The sequence below is a fragment of the Parambassis ranga genome, chromosome 2 (assembly GCF_900634625.1).
Source record: "Parambassis ranga chromosome 2, fParRan2.1, whole genome shotgun sequence".
Lineage (NCBI taxonomy): Eukaryota > Metazoa > Chordata > Actinopteri > Ambassidae > Parambassis > Parambassis ranga.
The window spans coordinates 21,146,431-21,167,310 of record NC_041023.1 but is presented as its reverse complement, the minus strand read 5'-3'; the positions used below and the strand labels follow the sequence as shown (position 1 = coordinate 21,167,310).

At 43.6% G+C, this 20,880-nt stretch overlaps 1 protein-coding gene across 7 annotated transcripts in view; it reads left to right on the top strand.

Annotated features, from left to right (window-relative positions):
• celf2 (cugbp, Elav-like family member 2) overlaps window positions 1-20,880 on the top strand; it is a 156,288-nt gene that overhangs the window by 32,503 nt on the left and 102,905 nt on the right. For 6 of the 7 annotated variants that reach the window (XM_028420415.1, XM_028420396.1, XM_028420406.1 and 3 more), the window contains exon 1: window positions 10,361-10,485. The exons of the other annotated variant lie outside the window; for it this stretch is intronic. In XM_028420415.1, the coding sequence (XP_028276216.1) occupies window positions 10,367-10,485 (119 nt within the window). In that variant the 5' untranslated portion in view covers window positions 10,361-10,366. Of the gene's footprint in view, window positions 1-10,360; window positions 10,486-20,880 lie in introns of those variants that run through there. 7 annotated transcript variants of the gene reach the window in all.

The window sequence follows — 20,880 nt, the reverse complement described above, 5'->3', positions numbered from 1 at the left end:
CAGGCGTAGCTGGAAGGACGGTAGAAGTCTGAACTCATAAACTGAGCAAGCAAACAATAAGAGAGGATAAATGTACTGCTGATAAAATTGTGTCTTTTTATAGAAGTTATTTCTTTTTTTGTATAAAAAACAACAAAAAAAAGATGGAAGGTGATGAAATGTTTCACTGTGATGGATCACCTTCTGTATCTTGAGCGAGGTTTAAGTCTCTGTGAGCTGATTTTTATTTTCTTGTATATACTGTAGTGAAATGAACTGAAGCTAATGGCTCCCCGGAAAGTCAGAAATCCATTTAAGAAAGCTGCTGGTATATTTGGAAAATACTCAGCAGTAATGTAAAGAATATGTGATTTTAATGGGCTGAAGCGTGTCTGGCCGCTCATGTAGTCCTTTAAGTAAATCTATGAATTCATTGTTGATCAATTTAACCTGTAATATAATAACAAGTGGATACATTGCTGTGCTGTGATTCTCAAATCCGCATCATTTTTTAATAATATAGTCTTTAGATATATATCAGTTTATAACAGGTATCCACAGCAGGTAAATCAGCTCAGATCGAGAGCAAGATCCAGCACAGACAGAAGAAGAAGAGACAGTGGCTGTGAATAATTAGGCAAAATAGTTTGCTTTTGTTTTTCTCTCTGATTGGAGAAAATAGGCGAGGCTGTGACTGTCGCATGAGCACACACACATACACACACACACTACAACACTACAACACTAACACTAATGAACACTGTGTGTAACCTGCTTATCCACCACACAGCTGCGTCATTCCGGAACGTGTGTTTACTTCCTCACTTCCACCCTCGACCCCCCACAATCCCTTGCAAACACACATACACACTCACACAAAGGAGAACTGGGCGTATAATTTGATCCTGCGTTCTCCTCCTCTAATGAAGCTCTCTGGCGGTTTGACTGACACCCAGCTCGTTATTTAAGTGTCTGTTTTGGGCCAGGAGGAAGAAGAGGCGCGAGGAGGAGGGTGAGGAGGAGGAGGGGGAGAAAGAGATCGGGAAAAGTGGAAACAAGGGACTTGAAAGAGAGTAGGAATTGGGAGGATGGGGAGAGATAAAGGGACGACAGGAAATGAAAACAGGCTGGAAAGATGGAGCACGGACAAAGGAAAAGAGGATCCTGGGAGTCGTAGGGAGAAAATGAAAGAGGGGTGTAAAAGGATGGAGAGGAGTTAGAAAAAAAAAGAGGACAACAGCAATCAAGAGAAGAAGACAGTTTGGGAGGAGGCAGCGTTGATGCCGGAAACAGGGGTGATAAAGGGGTTTGAAGGGATTGTGTGCGTGAGTGTGTATAATTGCAGGTCTTTGAAGGCTGATAATTAGCAAGCGTGGCTCCACAGATGCCTTTCAGCATCGGTCATTACGAGCTGCAAACCTACTATTGGCTCTGACATGACCTCCTGAGACGAGGACGGCGACAAACGCATTCAATGCATGCGTGTACTGAGCTCACGCCACAAAACCAACCAATTGTGGTTGATTAGCGTGAGAGTAGCACAAACCCACAAGTGGAACAGACACAACAGCTCTCCAAAGGCCTCAACCTCTTCGGTATTAGGGCTGCAGGTGCACGAGACGCACAAATGCACTCACACACTTCCTGTTTACACAGCCATACCCTCATAGACAGCAGAGACTGTAATTACAAGAATTCACACAATGTGGCGTCCCGGTACACTGCGTCCGTTATTGCCTCCCCAGTTGCCACACGACAACAGCGTTCCCCTGCTACGTTGGCTGCCTGATGCGTCGCTTCTGGCCCCGCCCTCCCCTCCAGTATTCCCACATCTGAATATGTATGAGACAGGAACTGCCTCACTGCAGGCAGGAGACAGTGGCTCGAGTATTCTCTCTCTGTTATCAGTGTTAAAGGCTCTTTCCTGAGATCTAATTTATCCCCCAGCGAGATGAGTGACGCACTTTCATGTTCGTTTGGTCTTTTGGCACCAGAACTTATAGGTAAAGATGATATACAGCTTGCAAATCTACAGGAAGGTGCAGGTTTGCAGGGCTCCAACTCATCCATAAACAAACACTGTATAAGGACATACTTGAGTTTTCATGTACGCCATATTACGCCATACTACATCAGCATGAAGCATAAACACGCAGATGATGCACGCTATACAACTATGTGCCACGTCGTGTCTCATCACAGCAGAAGAAGAGGGGTCAAAATCCTCTTTGGGTTTTTAATTGTGTGAGCCTGTGCTGGTGTCATGCTCACTGTTCATTCATTTTTCATCTAAACACATGAATTATGAAGAGCTGCTAATGACAGGGAGGGACAGAGCGAGAGAGAGAGAGCGGGAGTGTGAGTGTGTGTGTGAGAGAGAGTGAGACAGAGGGTGAGAGCTGGTTGGGCATCTTTTCTTTATCACTTCCTTACAGTCTCTTCTCTCTCTCTCTCTCTCTCTCTCTCAAGAATGTTATTTTTTCTCTGAGTGACACTGGGGTTCAATTTGTGGACAATACACACTCACACACACACATACACACACATACTGGGTGGCAGGTGAACATACAGTGACCCAGGAGTGGCAGGCTTCTGTATGTGTGATTCAGACCATTGACCTGGAACACATGGGTGCTGAGAGAATAAAACACACACACACACACACACGGAGAGAGAGAGAGAGAGCACACCTTTATTGCTGTGGCTCTCTCCATAGAACCACAACAATACTGGCCAATCATTGCTTAATGATTTATTTGTTAATATATGTGTAATAATGTTAATACATAAAAATCAAAATGTTTATTTTTAGTTATACATATAAAGTATTTTCTTGTATTTTGCAATCTACATTTACTTTTTATATGTAGTTTTACTTTCATTATATGAACTGCATTTTTGTCCCCTAATGGTTGCCATGATCATAAACCTCATATTAAACTGGTCCACAATCTCTCTCTCTTACACACACACAGACACTCATACTTTATCTTCCTTTCTTCCAAATTCACATAACTGCTCACACACACACACACACAGTGGCAGCAGCATGCCCCAGGGTTTTCTGGGATAGTGGAGTGTTTTTTCTTCCAGCTGATGCTCTCCGAGGTGGGGAGAAGCTCACGTCGTGGTGGGTGTCGTCTTTGCATTTCAGTGATTTTTTTCCCCCCCACAAACACAACATATATTTATAATTAAGGGATTGTTATAATCATATATTCAAGTCCTGATTGCATGTGTGCAACTTCTACCGTCACACAAAACATGGTGGTTGCAGTAATTAATCATTATCACATTAAGTTTAAAGGCGTTTGTATGATTACCACGCTGCTCTGTTATAAAGAAGCAGACTAGTTATTTTTGTTTCTAAATCATTTCCACAAGAAAAACAATCTTTCAACAACAAGAGAATTATTCGTACTTTCCTTCTTTTTTTTTACATTTGCTTATTTGCACGTTTCCACATTTGTCTTTTCCTATGCTTAGGCACGTGTGTGTGTGTGAATGTTTTGTGTGTGTGTGAGATGCTGGGGGAACTCGGTGTGACGTTTTTTTTTTCCTCATTTTTTGAGAGGCTCCAGATGGCTGAGAGACAGGTGAGCCAATTAGTGAGTCTCACTACACAGCAACATCATCACACCGACGGAGCACGACAGCCACACACACACATACACACACAAAACATTCCTCATGACTGCGCTGTAGTGTTACCATTACCACCATAATATTCTGATGTGTCTCTCAACCCATCAATACGCTGTCATGAGCTCGTCGATGTTGCTCTGGATATAAAATTGATTTTACAACATGTAACGATGTTGGGAATGATGACAAATGATCCTCTAATTTTAGCTTATTATCATGGCCGCCCGCATACATATGGCATGGTATGTCTATAGTGGGGCCCATTATGCATGTTTTATACGACCCAGAAAACAGGCATAATGGGCAGATTTGAATTGATTTGTTTGTGTATTCATTTATTTTCAAGGAGCCAAAAATATTTCAGCAAGCCTCGCTGATGTTCATTATAATTCTAATGAAGTCGAAATCTTCACAAAAGAGGAGAGAGCGGCAGGAAGATGGCAAGTCTAAACACAACAACAACAACAACAACCTTTATCTCTCCCTGCCTCTGGATCCCTCTGTTTCTCCCTCCTTTCCCTCTCATGTCGTCTCTTTTGCTCTGATTCTGTGCTGAATAGCTGAATATTAGACGCAGAGAATGCAGATTTTTGCTGTTAATTAGCCGTCAGCCGCTGTGGAGAACGCCGCCACACCTGACCCGGCGCACTGCTCCTCTCCTGGCTTCTAAATGTGAACAATACCTGTTCCATATGATGCGACACACCACGCACCTGTACTTATTATTTAGATGGCTTCTGTGTGTTTGTGTTGTTTTTTTTTTTTCTTTTTGTTAAGGGATAATTGAGCAGCCATGACAGCTGCTTTCCCACCTAATGGAAGGGGACAAATTAATCTCCCTGTGCTAATGTCTGCAAATGGAACAGGACCACTCCTGCCACCTCCACGCTCAAACACCCTGACAGGAATGAGTTGAGGATAATGTAAAGCTGCGTCAGCTGCTCTGATGATGGATATGATGCAGCTCGTTGAGGTTTACACCTGAAGATAGTCTCTATTTTGGGATCTCTTGTGATGCAGGTCACACGTTTTTAAGGGTTTAAACTTGAAGGTCATAGATTGTTCTTATGGACGTAAAACATGGCCTAAGACTAGGATCTTTAACATAAGAACTTAGACAGGACAAAAGACCTGAAACCAAGGTCCTCAGACCCAAGACTTGGTCCTAAGATTTCACCCCACTACCATGTCTTGGATCTTAGACATGAGATCTGTAACCTGACACTTCTGCTGTAATACCCAAAATGTGGATCCAAACCTTCAGGACTGAGATGTAGACGATGACTGGGACCTAAGGTATATAACATGGACCTGAGATCTGACCAAAAAATTGGACCGGAGGCACTTTGACTCAAGTCCTGAGATCCAAGGCTTAGACATGGCCAAAAACACATCTTTCTTTCTGTATTATAGTGACACATTAATAACAGTAAGTAGACTCTAATTCAATTCAATTCAATTAGTAATGGGTTACTTTTTCTCAGTGGGTTTGCCACGCTGTGATTGGCAGCTTGGTTCAGTAGATCCAGCTGAATCTCTGCCGCTAAATTAAAGTGTATCTTTTCACATTCAGTGGCCATGAATCTGACCCTGAGCCTGAAAAACGTATGAAAAACATGTACAGCTGCTTCTGCTCAGACACCTGCGTGGCATCAATCAGCCTGCAGCCTCTGCTCATGTTTGTACATATACACGGTGTTTTGCAGAGGCGAAACGGGGTGGGAGGCCAGGTGAATGTCATCCTATTTTCCCATCTTAATAGCCCATGATCCTGCTGCCGTTCTGCCTCCTAAGCCTCTTTCTGTGGATGACCTCCAGGGAAGATTGTGTTGCTGCTGCCGGAGTACAGAGGAGTTGATTACGCGGCAGTGCCGGGGCTTTGTTCTAAGCATATGCCCGTCCTTGGCTTTGGAGGGAGAATGAGAAAAGAGATAGATGAAGAAGAAGAAGAGGAGTCTTATCTCTCCCCTGGGGTCTTACATGCTTTTATTCCAGATTGTCTTGGTGACCTTCTGGCCCCACCCAGTTCATCTCCGACCCTCCACTGCATCGCTTGTTTACTGTCCCATAATGACATTGTCAATGGCAACAATACATCCGCTTATCGTGAGGTGTCTGCCGTCACAATGGATGAATGGCAGCTTAATGGAAAGGCGAATTTGTCCCGTTGTCATCTCCAAGTCTTTGGAGGCGCTCTCCTGCTAGGCCGTGTGTGCCGGTGTAAGATAAGATTAATTCTTCATATCGCGGGCAGATTGCAGAATCTTGTATCTAATGCAATTTTTATTTCTCACCCCTCTCTTTCTCCCTTTTCTTTCAAACTGCACAGTCAGGCATTTTTTTTCTTTGGGAAAAAAAAATCTAAATAATTTACCTGTGTTTTGGTGCATTTTCTCCCGTCCTGTACTTAGAGGGAGAGTGGATAGAAATGGAATGGAGACAGACAGGAGGAAAGGCAGATGAGTGTGGTTTTTTCTTTTTTTTTTTGAATGGGATGAACGTGAGCAGCATGCTGAGCAGAGCAAGAAAAGGGAAGCGGAGGATGGCAGGAAGGAGGTGGAGGGAGCGAACCCTCGCTTGGCTCTCAGCTGGAGAGGGGCCTAAGAGGAGCCTGCAGACTTTGGTAATCCCTCTTTTATTAATGTGAATTCAAGCTCAGCAGAATGCAGGCTCACAGACATAACAGCGTTGCTCACAACTGACTGTTTTTAGGCCTCATCTGTCTTTCACGTGCCTCGCTAGCATGGCCCGACCCCGTCCCATCTCGCCCATTTGACAGGCTAGTAAATCGCAAGACATTTAAAAACGGCGTGGAGTCTGACCGCCATCCGGCGTGCTGCTGTTCATGGAGCTCTTTTGATCCCCTCTCTGCACAGGTCCCAGCCTTGGTTATTTATTTATTTATTTCTCTTATTTTGGCACAAAATGCATCCTGCGTCCTCACCGTTACCATGCCCTGCACGTTACCATGACAACCCCCTTACATCACTCAGTGCCCCCCATGTAGCCAATGGGCATTGACCTTTTGCTGTCAGAGTGTGTTAGGGAGCGAGGGACACAAAAAGAGAGGGAGAGAGAGAGATGGGAGAGTGGAGCAGGCGCTCAGCAGAGACAACAAACACAAATAGGTCATTAAATTGTAAACACAATTTAAAAGAGACAGAGGCAGCTCGGTTTGAGCCGTGGCCTCAAGTTACTCCGATGTCAGCACCCGAGTGTGTGTTTCCAGCAAATGACAAAAACAAGATGCTCATCCTCATGTCGCAGCTCAGTGGGAAGTTTATAAAGTGTAAAAACAGGGATTTAAATGGGGCTAAATTTGGCATGTTGTGAGGTGGGAGCTTCTGGAGGGTACCGCTTTCCCTGAGCTTCTGTCTCTCCCAGACACTGCCATATGTCCTCTGTTCTCCAGCAGTAGCCCTTCAACACAGAAGCACATGCAGGGAGCAGGTTTAGAGCAGCCTGCTGAGTGAGAGAGAGAGAAAGGCAGACTCAGACCTTCAGAGAGGTCCTCATTAGATAAAATGGCTTTTACTGTGTTTTTGTAGCTTAATTTGTGGCCTTTGGCTTCAGTAACCTTAAAGCAGTTTTTGTCCTCTAATTAAAAGTCTTCTAGAAGATTTGCTAAAGACTAAAAATATTGTTTTAGTCTTTCAGGGTTCGGGTTCAGACCCTACCTTGGTTAGATTTGTAGGATCATAACATCACACAAATACATGTTGCCAGGCTTCAAGCTTTGTGTGTGCAGCTGAACCACGTGTGGTTCTGACCAATCAAAAAGGAAGTACCAACAGTTATGGACATGTTTGCGTGTGACAACAGTGAGAAGCAACTTAGAGACTTAGACTAAACTTTATTGACTCCCTCAGGGAAATGAATTAATGTTCTTTTATAAACACTTTTCTTGATTAGCTAGCACTTTTTTTCTAAAAGTGCCTTTTATATGCATCTTTTTTATGCATATCTCTTCTGTTTGTGGGTCTTTTTACCTCCAGTCTTCGGTTTCTTTCTTCAGACTGTCTCCATTATTGCATCATTTTTAGATTTCAGCTGATAAGTGTACCTGTTTATGCATAAATTCTAAATAAAAGCAGTGATAAAGGAGCTGAATTCCTGCTTGTGTGAGCTGTTGGCAGTGTACATAACAAATCATTGGTCATCATTTGTATATTATAATTTGAAAGCATCCTTCCATCTCCGCTGTGTGCTTCTTTTACGTTCTGTATTATTATGCTCTTTACATTCTCTGTAATAAACAGCCAGCGGCGTATGATCAGCAGCTGCAGCATCTGTTTGAGTGTGAGGAAATGTGTGTGAGATCACTACATCAGAGTGCTGAGTAGCTCTCTGGCCTGTCTGTGGCTCTTATTCACCACTTTTTTGTTGACGAGCTTGCCGTATGTCAATATTTGTCACCGCCGCACGCCTGCCATCAGTATTGGCTTGGACTAAGTGCAGTGAAAGGCCGATCCGATTTGAATGGTAAACAACAGAGGCGGAAATGGGTAATGAAGTTAGAAGTCAGCAAAAGTGTCTGCTGCATTTTAATGGCGATGGCCCGCACATACCGGATAATTTAGGATTTCAATTGTTGTTGTTTTTCGGTGAAATGCAGGTGTTTTGTGAAGACAGACGATTTTGCCCTGTATGCCAAACATTCTAATGAAGCTCACGTACAATCCATAATTTTAACTATCCCCCACCTGCCAGCTAACGCACACACACACAGTATGCAAACAGACATGGATAGCACCCATACACATACACACAATATGCAGTAATGAAGCTGTTCTCCTCTCCTCTCTTTTTCGTTCCTGGCTCAGTGAAACATGCATAAATCATAATAAACAGAGAGATGAATTTTTAATCAGCATCTCACTGCCTGTGTCTTCAGCCCCTGCCTCCTATGGGGAGGAGAGGCTGTGATGTGCCAGGTATATGGAGCCTGATCTGGCAGCGCATCCTTCGGGATGCCTACTCACTGAGACATGCCTGTCTGGGCTGCCCCTTGCTGGGCATGATCTGCTGGACCGGGCCACCTCTCCCTGTTGATAAGGATGACCCCGGGCAGTCAGGCTGTCTGAAGCTTCCAGTCCATTTAAAACAGGATACCAATGGAGGGGAAGACACGACGTGCAGTTAGGGAATATACATAAGGTATCAATCGAGCACACTAAAAGTTATGCAAATGATTTGTGTGTATAGTAGCGGCTGTAATTTCTGCAGCACTCCTGTTTTCCCCCCAAAAGCATCCATTATGCTGTTTTTCCCATGAGAGCTTTTTCTCTGGAGAGCAAACAGCTTTGGCCCAGCCTTTTGTCCTACATTTCTGTACAGCTTTACTGTCACAGAATGGGATGTGGTCTAATCTTTACCAAAAGAATGAACATAGTTTGGTGAAATTTTGGAATTACAGATATTTACTTGTGTCTAGGATTGTCCTCTCTTTACCCTTGGAATCCTTCCTTCAGGATGGTACTAGTGCTGCATCTATTTTAAGCTTAAGCTGATAAGTGGTGTATTTTTATGCATAAATGATATAGTGCAGCTTGAATGCCTGCAGAAGCAGAGAAAATAGCAAAATAACCAAACCTATTTTAGACAAGCTTTGCTTTGTCAGGGTGGGATGAGTAAATTGTTCATTTAATCAGATCTCTTCCCTAAAAATTAAATATTGTTTGTAAAATGCTTGCACATTTGTCTCTTTTTGCACTGTATTCTTTAGAAGCATATACATATCCAGGTAGTGATGGACCTTTTACAATAATTATGTCAAAGACACAGATATTTCAAAAATAAATGAGTTTTTTATTACATAAATCTTTTATTCAGCTATATCTAGTGGGATTTTTCAAAATTTAACGCACAAATTGAATATATATATTTGTGTGTGACTCTCAGTGAGATAAGAGTCCCAAGACTGGTCTGGATCCTGGGAAAGATGCCAGAGATATTGCATTTCTTTGCGATGTACTGATACCTCGCATTGAGGTTATTTATACACCATCTTAATAAACTGAAATCCAGCGTACTCTTGAATGGATGTTGATCTTGGCCTCCTTCCATCGGTTCAATACAACTTCACTATGATGCACCGGATTTATTTACCTCATAAAAACTTCATGAAACAGCAGTAAAGTGTGTTGTGCTGGTTTATTTTCCACTCTGTCTGCGGCTGTGTATCTAAAGTCTGGGCCGTGCTGAGCCAGGCCAAAAACACAGACTTGATCTGCAGTAAATGTGAATAGTGGGCATTGTTGGCATGGCGAGGTGCCGGACTGGGCCATGCCCAGCGGCCATTCAGCCAGACCAGAGCTGGACTGGGGCTAGGTTGTTCCAGAGCTGTAGTATTAGACTCAAATAGGCCCACAACATAACAACATGAGCTGAGCTGTCACAGGGGATTACTTCAGCTAGGCAAGCCAGCGGGGTCTCCACTGCTCTGCTGCTCTTCCAGAGAGAGAGAGAGAGGAGGAGGAGGAGAGAGAGAGTGTGTGTGGAGGGTGGGGGGTATGGGGAGAGGGGGATATAGAGATGGAGGGGAGGTGGGGGGGGGGTGCTTGTTTCTGTGTGAGAGAAAAGGGAACAACGGCTGAGAGGAACAAGACAAGAGAGAGGGAGACAGCTTGTTGAAAGCAGTGGGAAAAAAAGGAGAAGAAGAAGACAAAGGAAGAAGAGGAAGAGAGAGAGAAAGAGAGAGGGTGCAGCTTGTCATCTGATTAGGTGCATTTGTTTGTTTGTAATGTTGGAGCACTCATCCGAGCTCGGTTTTGTGAGGAAAGTGTGCGTCGATGCCGCATGCTACCCCCCTCCTGCAGCCGCCAGTTCAGGATCTATGAAGGCCGACGAGCTTCTGATGAGGTACACACACACACAACACAACACACATGTGGGTGACAGTTTTTCTGACCCAGATGTTGTCTCCTCATGTTGTTACTCTCCTAGTTCAGGTGTGGCATTGTTGTATGGTTGTTGGGAGGAGCTAAAGGAAGCACGGGTGCTGCAGGTTTTGACACTGTAACACCTCCTACCTGGACTCAGTGTTGTTTGGAGATTTCTCACCACTTTCCTGCAACTGTTTGCTCAGCCAAGCGTAACATTCAGCACTTGTACTTCTCCTTTTTTTTCTCTGTCTTCCTCTCTGTTCAGCCCTCCACCTGCTGCGTTGGAAGCATTGTGTCCGGGACCAGCAGTTAAGACTGAAATATTAGGAAACAGAAACAGTCTGACTCACAGAGCCATTAACAGCTTTTCTCTGCTTTTAAATTAAATATCTGGCTGTTCAGTGTCATTCACCTTTGACTTCATTCACAGTTCAGTTATATTTATTTATATACCGTATTCATCATACAGGTTTTGTGTTTGCCTTTTGGCTGATTTACATTTTTGTATTATTCCACCCACACATGCATGAATATGTATGTGATTTATTTTCTTACTTTTTCCTTCAGTCTTAGCATCTCGCTGTGTCAATGCTGAGTCTGATATCCTGAAGTGACAAAAGCTTAACTGCTGAAACTGATTAGTTCACTTGAGACTTTACCTGTCAGCACTTGGTTTGAAAAGGGGGCGGGACACTGGTGGCACAAGATGATGTCCGTTCAATCTAACAACTAAAATCTGATTACAGGTACATGATTGTTGGCAGCTGAAATGGATAGCAGAAGTCATGGGCAGAATACTTATGAGGTTGGACTGTTTTTCATGAGCTAATCAGACCAAATACAAACCAAGAGTAAACTGAGGATCTTTGAAAGGTAGCAAGCAAATAAATTAGATGCATAAAATTCACTTTAAAACTATAGGCAAATGAGAAAAATGTTGTCCTCATTATTTCCACACACCTATATCTACCAGTTTGAACTCTTCAGGATGCTGAGTGGTCCAAATCACTGATGGTTCAGCCACAAGCACTTAGCTTGAAGCCTGACAGTTGCAAAGTTCACATTGCAGTACTTCCAAGTCATCTGCCAGTGGTTTCATTGTAGCAAGTAGTCACATTAACAGACCCAAAAGGGGCTTGGCTTCAAGCTCTGAGAGAAATTGATGTCATAACGCAGGGAAAAATGAGAAGGAATAAATGAGAGGAAGAGGATGAAGAAGAGCAGTGACAGCAACAGGAGGGGAAGGAGGAATCTGCTTTGAAAATAAGCCACCCAACTAATCTCTCAATCAGCCTTCCCTTTGCATCACTACTGTATTCCATCATTTCAAAATTACACCTTTTTATTTATAAAAAAAAACAAATTCCCATCACTTATAAATTGTTACAGCAACACCCCACCAGCCACATTCTGTCTGATCTCCCGTCCTGTTGCATAAAAGATTGAGACAGGCTTCTGCTGCGCACCTGATCATGAAAAACAGTCATGCTGAGGTTGACTTGTTTTGCAACGAGTCAACATATTTCATTGATGTTTGCAGGTAGTAATTTATTGCACCATAATTTACTGACTGAATCGGTGAATGCTTCATTGGGTGACAAATGAAACTGCTTTTGAGGCATGCACTTCATTTGCAATTTCCCCCTGAAAAAATATGACTTTGAACGGTTTCCGCACCAAGCGGTTTCTCTCTGCCAGAAATTTTCCAGATTGTTTAGCCTGTGTGCAGTGTGGTGGGTGGAGGTGGTGTATCCAGCAATGGACAATGTATTGGTTGTGAAATTGTGAAATTTTGGGACTAGCATACATACATAATGGATAAAAATGAATAAATGCCAAAGAGCACAAAGTTTAGACTTAAAGCTTTAACTTATACCAAGCGTGGCCAGATGGGTAGAGGCCAAGGCCAAGCCTGGGGAAGTAACTATCCTGCAGCATCTTCACCCTAAAAAAAAGCTTCAACAGAGGACAGTCGGGCTTGACACATTTGATGCATTGATGGAGCTTCAACTTGAGTGTATTCACATCAGTTCAGGATTTGTAGAGGTGTTTTATCATGTGTCTGGTACACTTGTTTAGAACAGTTACTCTAAAATGGAAAGAAGCTTTAGGAGCCCAAGTCAAAATCTGCGAAAGAATGACACTGCACTTTGTGTCACAAAAGCATAAAGGTAATCAATCCATCCATGTTCACCACAAATTGAAGCTGAATTCCACTGCTTTTACACGTCGAGATCAGTTTACCAGTCACTTAAGATACTACTCAGCCACTAAAAACAGTTGTATGGTGTTGTTTGCTGCTCTGAAGAGCCTTTTAAAGTCTTAACAAAAATACTCATGGGGCTTCGCTGCTTTGGCAACAGCAAGTTTTTAAAGCCTCCATTACAAACTGCAGGGAGCCGCTTGAAACATGGATGTTTAACAGGGAGGGTCTGATGAAAGGATCCTGCAGCTGCAGAGTTTCTGGAGCTAGACTCATACTTAGGGACCTTAAGTCAGGGTATCCAGGCCTCTGCAGTATTGATTTTGCTGGTTCATTTTGAGGACTCTGAGGTTCCTGACTTTCTGCTGCTGCAGTACTTGGAGTACTTTGCCAAAGTTAGAACCTAGTAGCTGTTTAACTTTAAATGCAATGAGTAAAAAATGTGTCACTTCCTTTGCTCAGTCCTCTTCTTTCCTTCCTGTGGGTGTGCTGACAGTTAAACCAAGCATCCACTCCCACTTACCCAACACAGTGTGCCTATCTAATGGTGTGGAGGATATTAGTCTGCTATTAGAGATATGGCCACTGATTTTAGAGTCACTGTCCCTTACTCCCATTTCCTCAGATGGGTCAGAGCAATGGGCGTTTAAACACCCCCCCACTCCACCCACCTCCCCTGCCCCCTCCCACTTGAATCTGCTAAACCAGCCGTCGAAGCCTCAGCGACGGGAGCGCACCTCTTCTCCGCTACAACGATTTAATCTGCCGAGCACCTTTTCAATCAAAGAGTGTCAGGCAGGGCCGCTCTCAACACGACTCTAATACAATGCATGGACACACACGTACAGGAAGTGAGGGCGAGCGAGGGCGCTCCAGCAAATTCTCTCATGTCACACACACACAGGCTCGCACCACATGCCCAGGCTCGGATCAATACTTGCAATCATACAGGTGACAATGGGCGCGGGTTTATCAGCCCCTGATTCACACCCTGCTATCATCACCTTCTCAAAATCACACAATCAAAGGGGAGGGAGGAGGGCGGCAGTGGAGGCAGAGGGTGCATATGTGAAAGAAGAGGGTTGGCCCGAGCATGTGAGCTTGCAGGTACATGAAATGTGTGAATATGTGCGTGAAATGAATTGAAATGGGTGTGAAAGTGCATCTATTTGCAGGCGGATGCATATACACATCCTTTTGTATTTCTGAGTGTGTGCACAGCTGATGTGTTATATTCCTCCATTTTTCTGAGTGTTTAAGTGTGTGTGTTGGTGGGTGCACATACAGTACATCTCTGTGTGTGTGTGTGTGTGCATGCACCGGTTGTTATCAGAATGACACCATCCTACTCTCTCTCCTGCAGCCCCAGAGGATCAGTGGAGCTGCACCAGTTTCAAATGAAAATAAATGAGAGGCAGTGACCGCTACTGCCTGGGTCCCACTTTAATGAGGAAAAGGAGCAGAGAGGGAGGGAGGAGAGGGAGGACAGAGGTGGAGGAGGGGAGGAGAGAAGAGGACAGTCGGGGTGGGGCAGAGGAAGAAGTGGGGGTAGAAATTGGAAAGTGAGGGAGAGATTGGTCCGAGTTGGCAACGACAGGGCCGAGAGAGACGAATGGAGAAGTGGGGAGGGGGGAATGATGAATGGAGAGCCTCTCTCTGTCACTGATGTGATGGCCAATTACAGTTGGAGCACGCTCCCATGCACTGCAGGTGGAGCGGACGCCGTTTTGAGTGGCCGAAGAATATCCCTCCACCCTCCATTTGCATTGAGAGGAACAAAACAGTGCAGTGGGGGTTTACTGGGATTTAACAGAACATTTAATGTCATGCACTTTTGTAGTACAGATTTGTACTTCGACATTCGACATTCTAAACATTCGATTGGTCCAAACCACCTATGATTCCATTACGAGCACACAGTTTGAAATCGTCAGATGGATTTGCTTGTGATTGCAAGAATTGAGAAGAAGAACTTTTATTTTCACTATTGTAGCCGAGCAGCCATCTTGGATTTTTTGGAAAGTTGGGGGTTCTTTCGTCTTTGTTAAATCTTACAACCAGGACCTGAGATTGCCCACATTCTTGGTTCAAATGGAATGAGTCGTTATGTTATTAAACCATTAGAGGGCATCTAACTTCATTTTTAAGTCTATGCAGCTCCTTTGTAATGTTAATTCAGTTTTTAAAGCCTCTCCACCATTTCCCTGAATTATTTGACCATGTGTGACCCCAACTGACTTGAAGAAGTGCATGTCCAAACAATCACCCCCTGCAGGGCTCTACAAACAGCATCCACCACAAAGTGGGAAGCCAAGCGATTTTAAATTAATACTCAGGTTTTGTAAGCAGCCCTTCTAAAGTTTGTTCATGATAAAAACGTTATCATTCAGAGCGTAAGGTTAAAGCTGCAACTTTACTATACTTCAAAGCTTCCCACAGTCTGTTACAGGGTGGTAAAAAAGCATGATTATATCCTTGTAAATAGCAAAGGATTAACCCCAAAAGAACTTGTTGAGACTGGAGAGATATGAGGTCTTCCCTGGATGGGCAGTGGTGTGTTTCTACTCGACTGCGGCTGAGTGTTGTCCGGTCTTGTCTAGCAGAGACTATTAAAGCTAGAAGACAGCAGCATGGTATAGCCGGGAGGCCTCTTCAGGGGCAGAGGACATTCAGTGTGTTTGTGTGTGTGTGTGTGGAGGGAGATAGAGAGAGACAGAGAGAAACCCACGCATATGTCATGTCGAGACCACCAGTACAGACATTAGTGTGTGAGGGTCAGTGAACAGGTCAGGAGGTATTTGCTCGACAGTGTTGGACCAGATCACAATGTCCTGTAATGCAGAGTGTATGTCTGTCAGGGTCATAAAAATGATGTTTCTCTCTAACTGTTTGAAGCAGTCAGTCGTCAGCTACTTCCTGCTCAAACATCAGCATTTATCCGTAAAATGTCTATAGGAATTAAGTTATGAGGCTCCTCATCTTGAGTCTGTAAATAAATATGATCAAATCTTCTGTGACATCACCCATAGTTTTCTGAAGAGCAGTTTTGAGTCTAGGTGGGAGGCTCCAAATATTTGCCACGTTGAAAGACTCTATGCTCATGGTTTCAAGCCAAAAGTGGAGCATGCCACTATTTAATATCTCATCAAGTCTGATCCATATAATTTTTTTTTTTTATCCCTGAGCCACTGACCCTATCCTCCGTTCGTGTTTTATATGATACAACTTATTTATTGTGAAAATCATTCCATGATAGCAGAGACTAAAACGTGTGGCAGCATGTAGTCTGTAACTAAAGAGATCAAAAGCCTTTAAAGTCACTCCTGGATCTTCATCTGATTCCTTTTTTTGTATGAATCCAGCCATTAAATGCAGATATAGAAGCACCGAGCTGATACATCAGTTCCACCACAGCGGGTTTGTGTGTTGTGTCAGATCATGTGCAAAACAGGTCAGCAAGCATTTAGAGGCTACAGCCCCACAGGTGGAGTGGGGATCCATGTTAACTGGAACACCGTGTCCTAACCGGAGTTCGGCAAGGGCCAATAACAAACTGACCGACAGAGAGAGAGACGAGGGAGAGAGTGATGGAGGAGCAGAGACAGATGAAAGCATGAAAATGGAGGAGGGAAGGCAGCCGGAGAAAATATGAGAATGACATCTGAAGATTGAGCTGTGAGAGTGATGGAGAGAGTGTTAGAAAGAAATGTCGGCACAGATCCATCCTCTCCTCCTCTACTTTTATTTGGTCTGCGCTTAGCAGAATGAGAAAGTAGTAGTGAGACTAGACCAGGCTGGGATGCCTCTATCATCCTTTCATTCAGGATGTAGTTCATCTACTAACACACACACGCACAGTGTCCAATATACACTGATCAAAATGTGTTTTTCCATCTTTGAGTGGTGAGGATGAACAGTGGCAGTCAGGGTCTGTCTGGTCCGGGCTCCTCACATGTCCACTTAGGCTCAAACGCAGCTGCTTGCTTTTCTGAATTATTCATGAGCCCTTCATTAAATATTCACATGTGAAAAGCCGGCGCCATCAGCTACCCACAATCCCCTCCTCTGGGTGAGATTCAAGCAGGAAGCAAAAACAGTCTTGGATGATAGTTTGCCTGATATTTTATTCTATTCTTTTTTAATTTGCTTTGTAAGATCAGCTATTCCTGGACCCGTCTCTTTGTTTCTTTCTTGTATCTCAACCCTCCCTCTTCCTCCTGCTCCTCCTCCTCTGCCCTCCCCACTCCTCCTTTCTAAGTGATCGATTTATATTGTTCAGGCAGCTGAGCCCGCCCCCCCCCCCTCCTGCCTGAGGTGAGAGAGATGAAGGCAGAGAAAAGATAGAAATAACTAGACGTAGAGAAAGAGGTGAGATAGACAAAAGTAGGTGGAGGGAGAATGAGGGCAGAGGCAGACCTTGCCATGAGGAGAATCCTGGAGAACACAGAGCCTCTGGGCCACGAATGATAGGAGAAATGATGGTGGGTGGAGAAAAGGACAAAAGCAACAACAGGGAGAAAATAAGGTACAACATGAGATGTTCACTGGATCTGGCTCTTGAGTGCAATGCAGGCATAAGGTGTTGGCAAGTAGGGGGGTGTTTGGTAATGTTTAGGGACACAAACTACTTGTGTTAGTGGTCTTCAAACTAAGTGTGTCCCCTTTCCGTCACATGGCATGGTGGGATTGACTTCCCCCTGAGAAATGTGTTGATTCCTTGTGTTGCTTTTCTGGTGAGGACAGTTTCATATTTACACTGTGGTCTACTGCTAGGGCTTTTGGACTTTAGTCAGCAGAGGAAACAAGGTGTAACATTTCATGAAATCTCTTCAGGAAGCCTTGGCAATGAATCAAGATGTGGAGGTTTGAGGTGACTGAACAGATGTATCTGTTATGTTCCCACCACCTGTCAGAGCTCCACTGGATACCGGAGACTTACTTGTTTATTTAGTAAAAGTTTAATCCAAGCCTGACTTCCATGTTGCCTCACACTTTTAGAAACAGCTCTTGTAAAGTCCGTGTGAGCACAAATCCATCAGTAGTGCCCAAAACGTCTTTGTGTTGAATCAGCAGAATAGGTCAAATACCAGTGAATGGCACAGATGATTGTTTAAGAAGACCATGAAAGAACACAAATAGTAGGCAGACATGGTCTCATCCACGCTCCGTACTTGACAGAGGTTTATTTCCCCTGTCAGACCTTTCAGATGCTGTTGATTTTACTTGGTAATAGTCACCTTAAAGATCCATCCACTGCTTTCATTTTATGGCAAGGTTTAGCTGGCAGCGCTTCAAGGAAGTCAGTTTTCTTTCATGTGACACGACCATCACAAGGTCCGTGGACAAAACACAGTCCTTCTTTATGCCGGGCTTCATTATCATATGGAATGCATGCAGGTCAGGATCAGACCTCTCTCTTAACATCACATACAGCATGTTGTTCAGGGTCATGCTGTAATTCCCGTCAATTACAGGACGTGTTATCTATGGACTATAAGGTATTAAATAAGGCTTCAGTTCAGTTAAACGTTTTTCTCTCAAATTTAAAACCTGATTCTTAAACATGTTTTTAACTATTTCTCCAACATCCACAGCCAAACAACTGCAGCAGTGTAAACACATGCCAGCAAACATATGCATCATATTAAATGCAATATCGAACAGCTGCAACACAAATTGCATATTAAAACAATGGCACGAGCTGTCGGATTCACATGAGTACATTGAAAATAGACAATTGTTCGCGTTTTATTAATGGATGGATGCATTTTGTTTGGTGAACAGGAGGGAAGGATTTGTTTAGAATTTAAAGCAAATGAGGAGATTTGATTGCACAATCATTTACCAGATGTACATGAGAACATGCACACTGACAGGCCCTATTCAAAACAGCAGCTGACGTGCCTGCACATACTGAAACAGGTGTTTGTAAGCCTTTGGCAAACACAACAAGGAACATACATATACATATACTAACTCCCATCAACACCTGCGTTAATGTTAAGGCTTTAGGAATCTAAGAGTAATAGTTGCTGTCTTTCTCATTCTCCTTGGTTCCGAGTAGCATATAATAAGCAGAGTAAAATGTAACAGATATATAGCCTGCTCCAAATATTTTACACATTCCAGCCTGTCCCAGAGAAGTATAGGAGACATCTGTGTTTGACTTCTCTTTATTCTCTGCTCTCAAACGTGGAAAATGAAGCTGGTCTCACTCCAAATCTGTGACAAACGGATGTCAAGTCAGAGGTTTAAAGGTCCTCATTACAACGGTCAAGGTAGCACCTCAGCATCAGTCTTCAGTGGGACAAAGCAATATACAGAGGAGTGTAAAAGTATGCGACAGTTATATGAAAGAGTGAGACAAAGTCTTTTAAAACAGGGGACCGGTCATTATAAAAAGAGTGGGCCAAAGTGTTGTAATAGAGCAGGACGAAGCATTATAAAAGAGCGAGGCATGATATAAAACAGTGTGACAAAGCACTATATAAGTGTTACATGCAGAAAATATATGCTGGTGTAATTACTGTCACTGCCAGTCAGGGGAAACAAAGATTCTGCACTGTAGCTTTAAGTCAAAGTAGGACAAAATATTCCAGACTCCATGAAAGATGCAAGGCTTGAAAAAAAAAACATCCAGTGTCTGTTGTTAACAAGTAGAGGTGCAGCAGGTGAAGGGATGATTGTGTTTTCTTTCAGTGTTACTCTGTGCGATGCTCTTGTCAGTGCAGAAATGTGTTCAGATTTGGGTTATGATCTGAATTAACTTTCATGTGCATCCGTTCAGGCCTGAACATGAAAGACTGTGATGGGAACACACACAGACGATTATGATGCAGCAGTTGGTTATATAATGTATTGTACAGCCCCTATTCTGAGAAGGGTCATGTGCGGTGAAACATGCTGCACCATCCCGACTCCCAGGACACTGCAAGCCCTAAGGCACTGATGTAGGATCAGCCTTTCCCATCCATACTCTGACCTCGGTCCTTGCAAGTAAACATGCAAGATGACCCTTGAGCGGAGCCGCGGGCCAAGTCCCACCCATGTTATACACTTACCCTGCTGTACGTGTGCATACTGAGCACATTTTTTTTCCTCCATTGACCCAGATACTCATATTCTTCCCCCAGAGAGCTGCCTCTCTCACTCTAAGAGAGGCTCATTATTTTTACTGGAGTGCCTCCCCTCTTTTCTCCTATAGAGGAGGAAGAAGGAAGTGGGGCAACCTGGTAGTCATACTGTACAGAGGTGCATTCAAGCCCACTCTGGTTCCACAGGGAGGCATGCTGGATCCACACAATTAACACACCATAAAATAGAGTCAGCAAATTTGCAGCAAATTATGGGCAGGTTCATTATTACAAGACAATCCCCATGTGTAATTGCACCTCTCCAAATTTGGCCAACTCATTTGATTGTAAATCACCTAACTGGCCGTGCTGTTATTAAGTCACTGAGCTGAAGCATGTGTGATATTCACTTCTAACAGTTTGCATGCACTGATTGTGCAATGCATTTATTCATGGCATTAGTATCAGAGCATCCACTATAATTAGCTCTGTGTCAGAGTAAGAATCCAGTAAACTGACATTTGGTTTGTTGATTGTTGTACAAGTGGTGCATAATGCATGCTCTCTTAAATCCAGTAACAAGCACAAACACACACACACACAGTGGGCTGCACTGGTGTGGGAGTGTTATTTTAGATATCTGTGAGATGAAGAAATATAATCCACAAAGGCCAGTTTGAGTGGTGACTGAGGAATTTTTTGAGTGGTTTGTGAGATGGGGCTGGGAAATGTGTGTTCCTCGGGAAAACAGCACAATTATCATCCATGTTATGTAGATTGCTAAAGATGAACATGAAAAACATGAAGCACATGCAGCGTAGACTAACAGTGTAGATGGCAGATTTAGGTTCTCTAAAGTATACGACTGACGCTCAGTGTGCAGGCTCCAGGCACCGCCATCATGGCTGCACTTGAGTCCTTCTGACTGTTGGGCAATCCAAATATGGGCAAAGGAAAATGACGCGACAAAAAAAAATGATAAAAGATCTTAAATAAAGCCTTTCACAGTCATGATCAAGTAGGCTAAACATGTTTATTTTCTCTGTAACTTGGACTCTTTCACATGGGGGATGGCTTACTCTTGGGACCAGCCCTC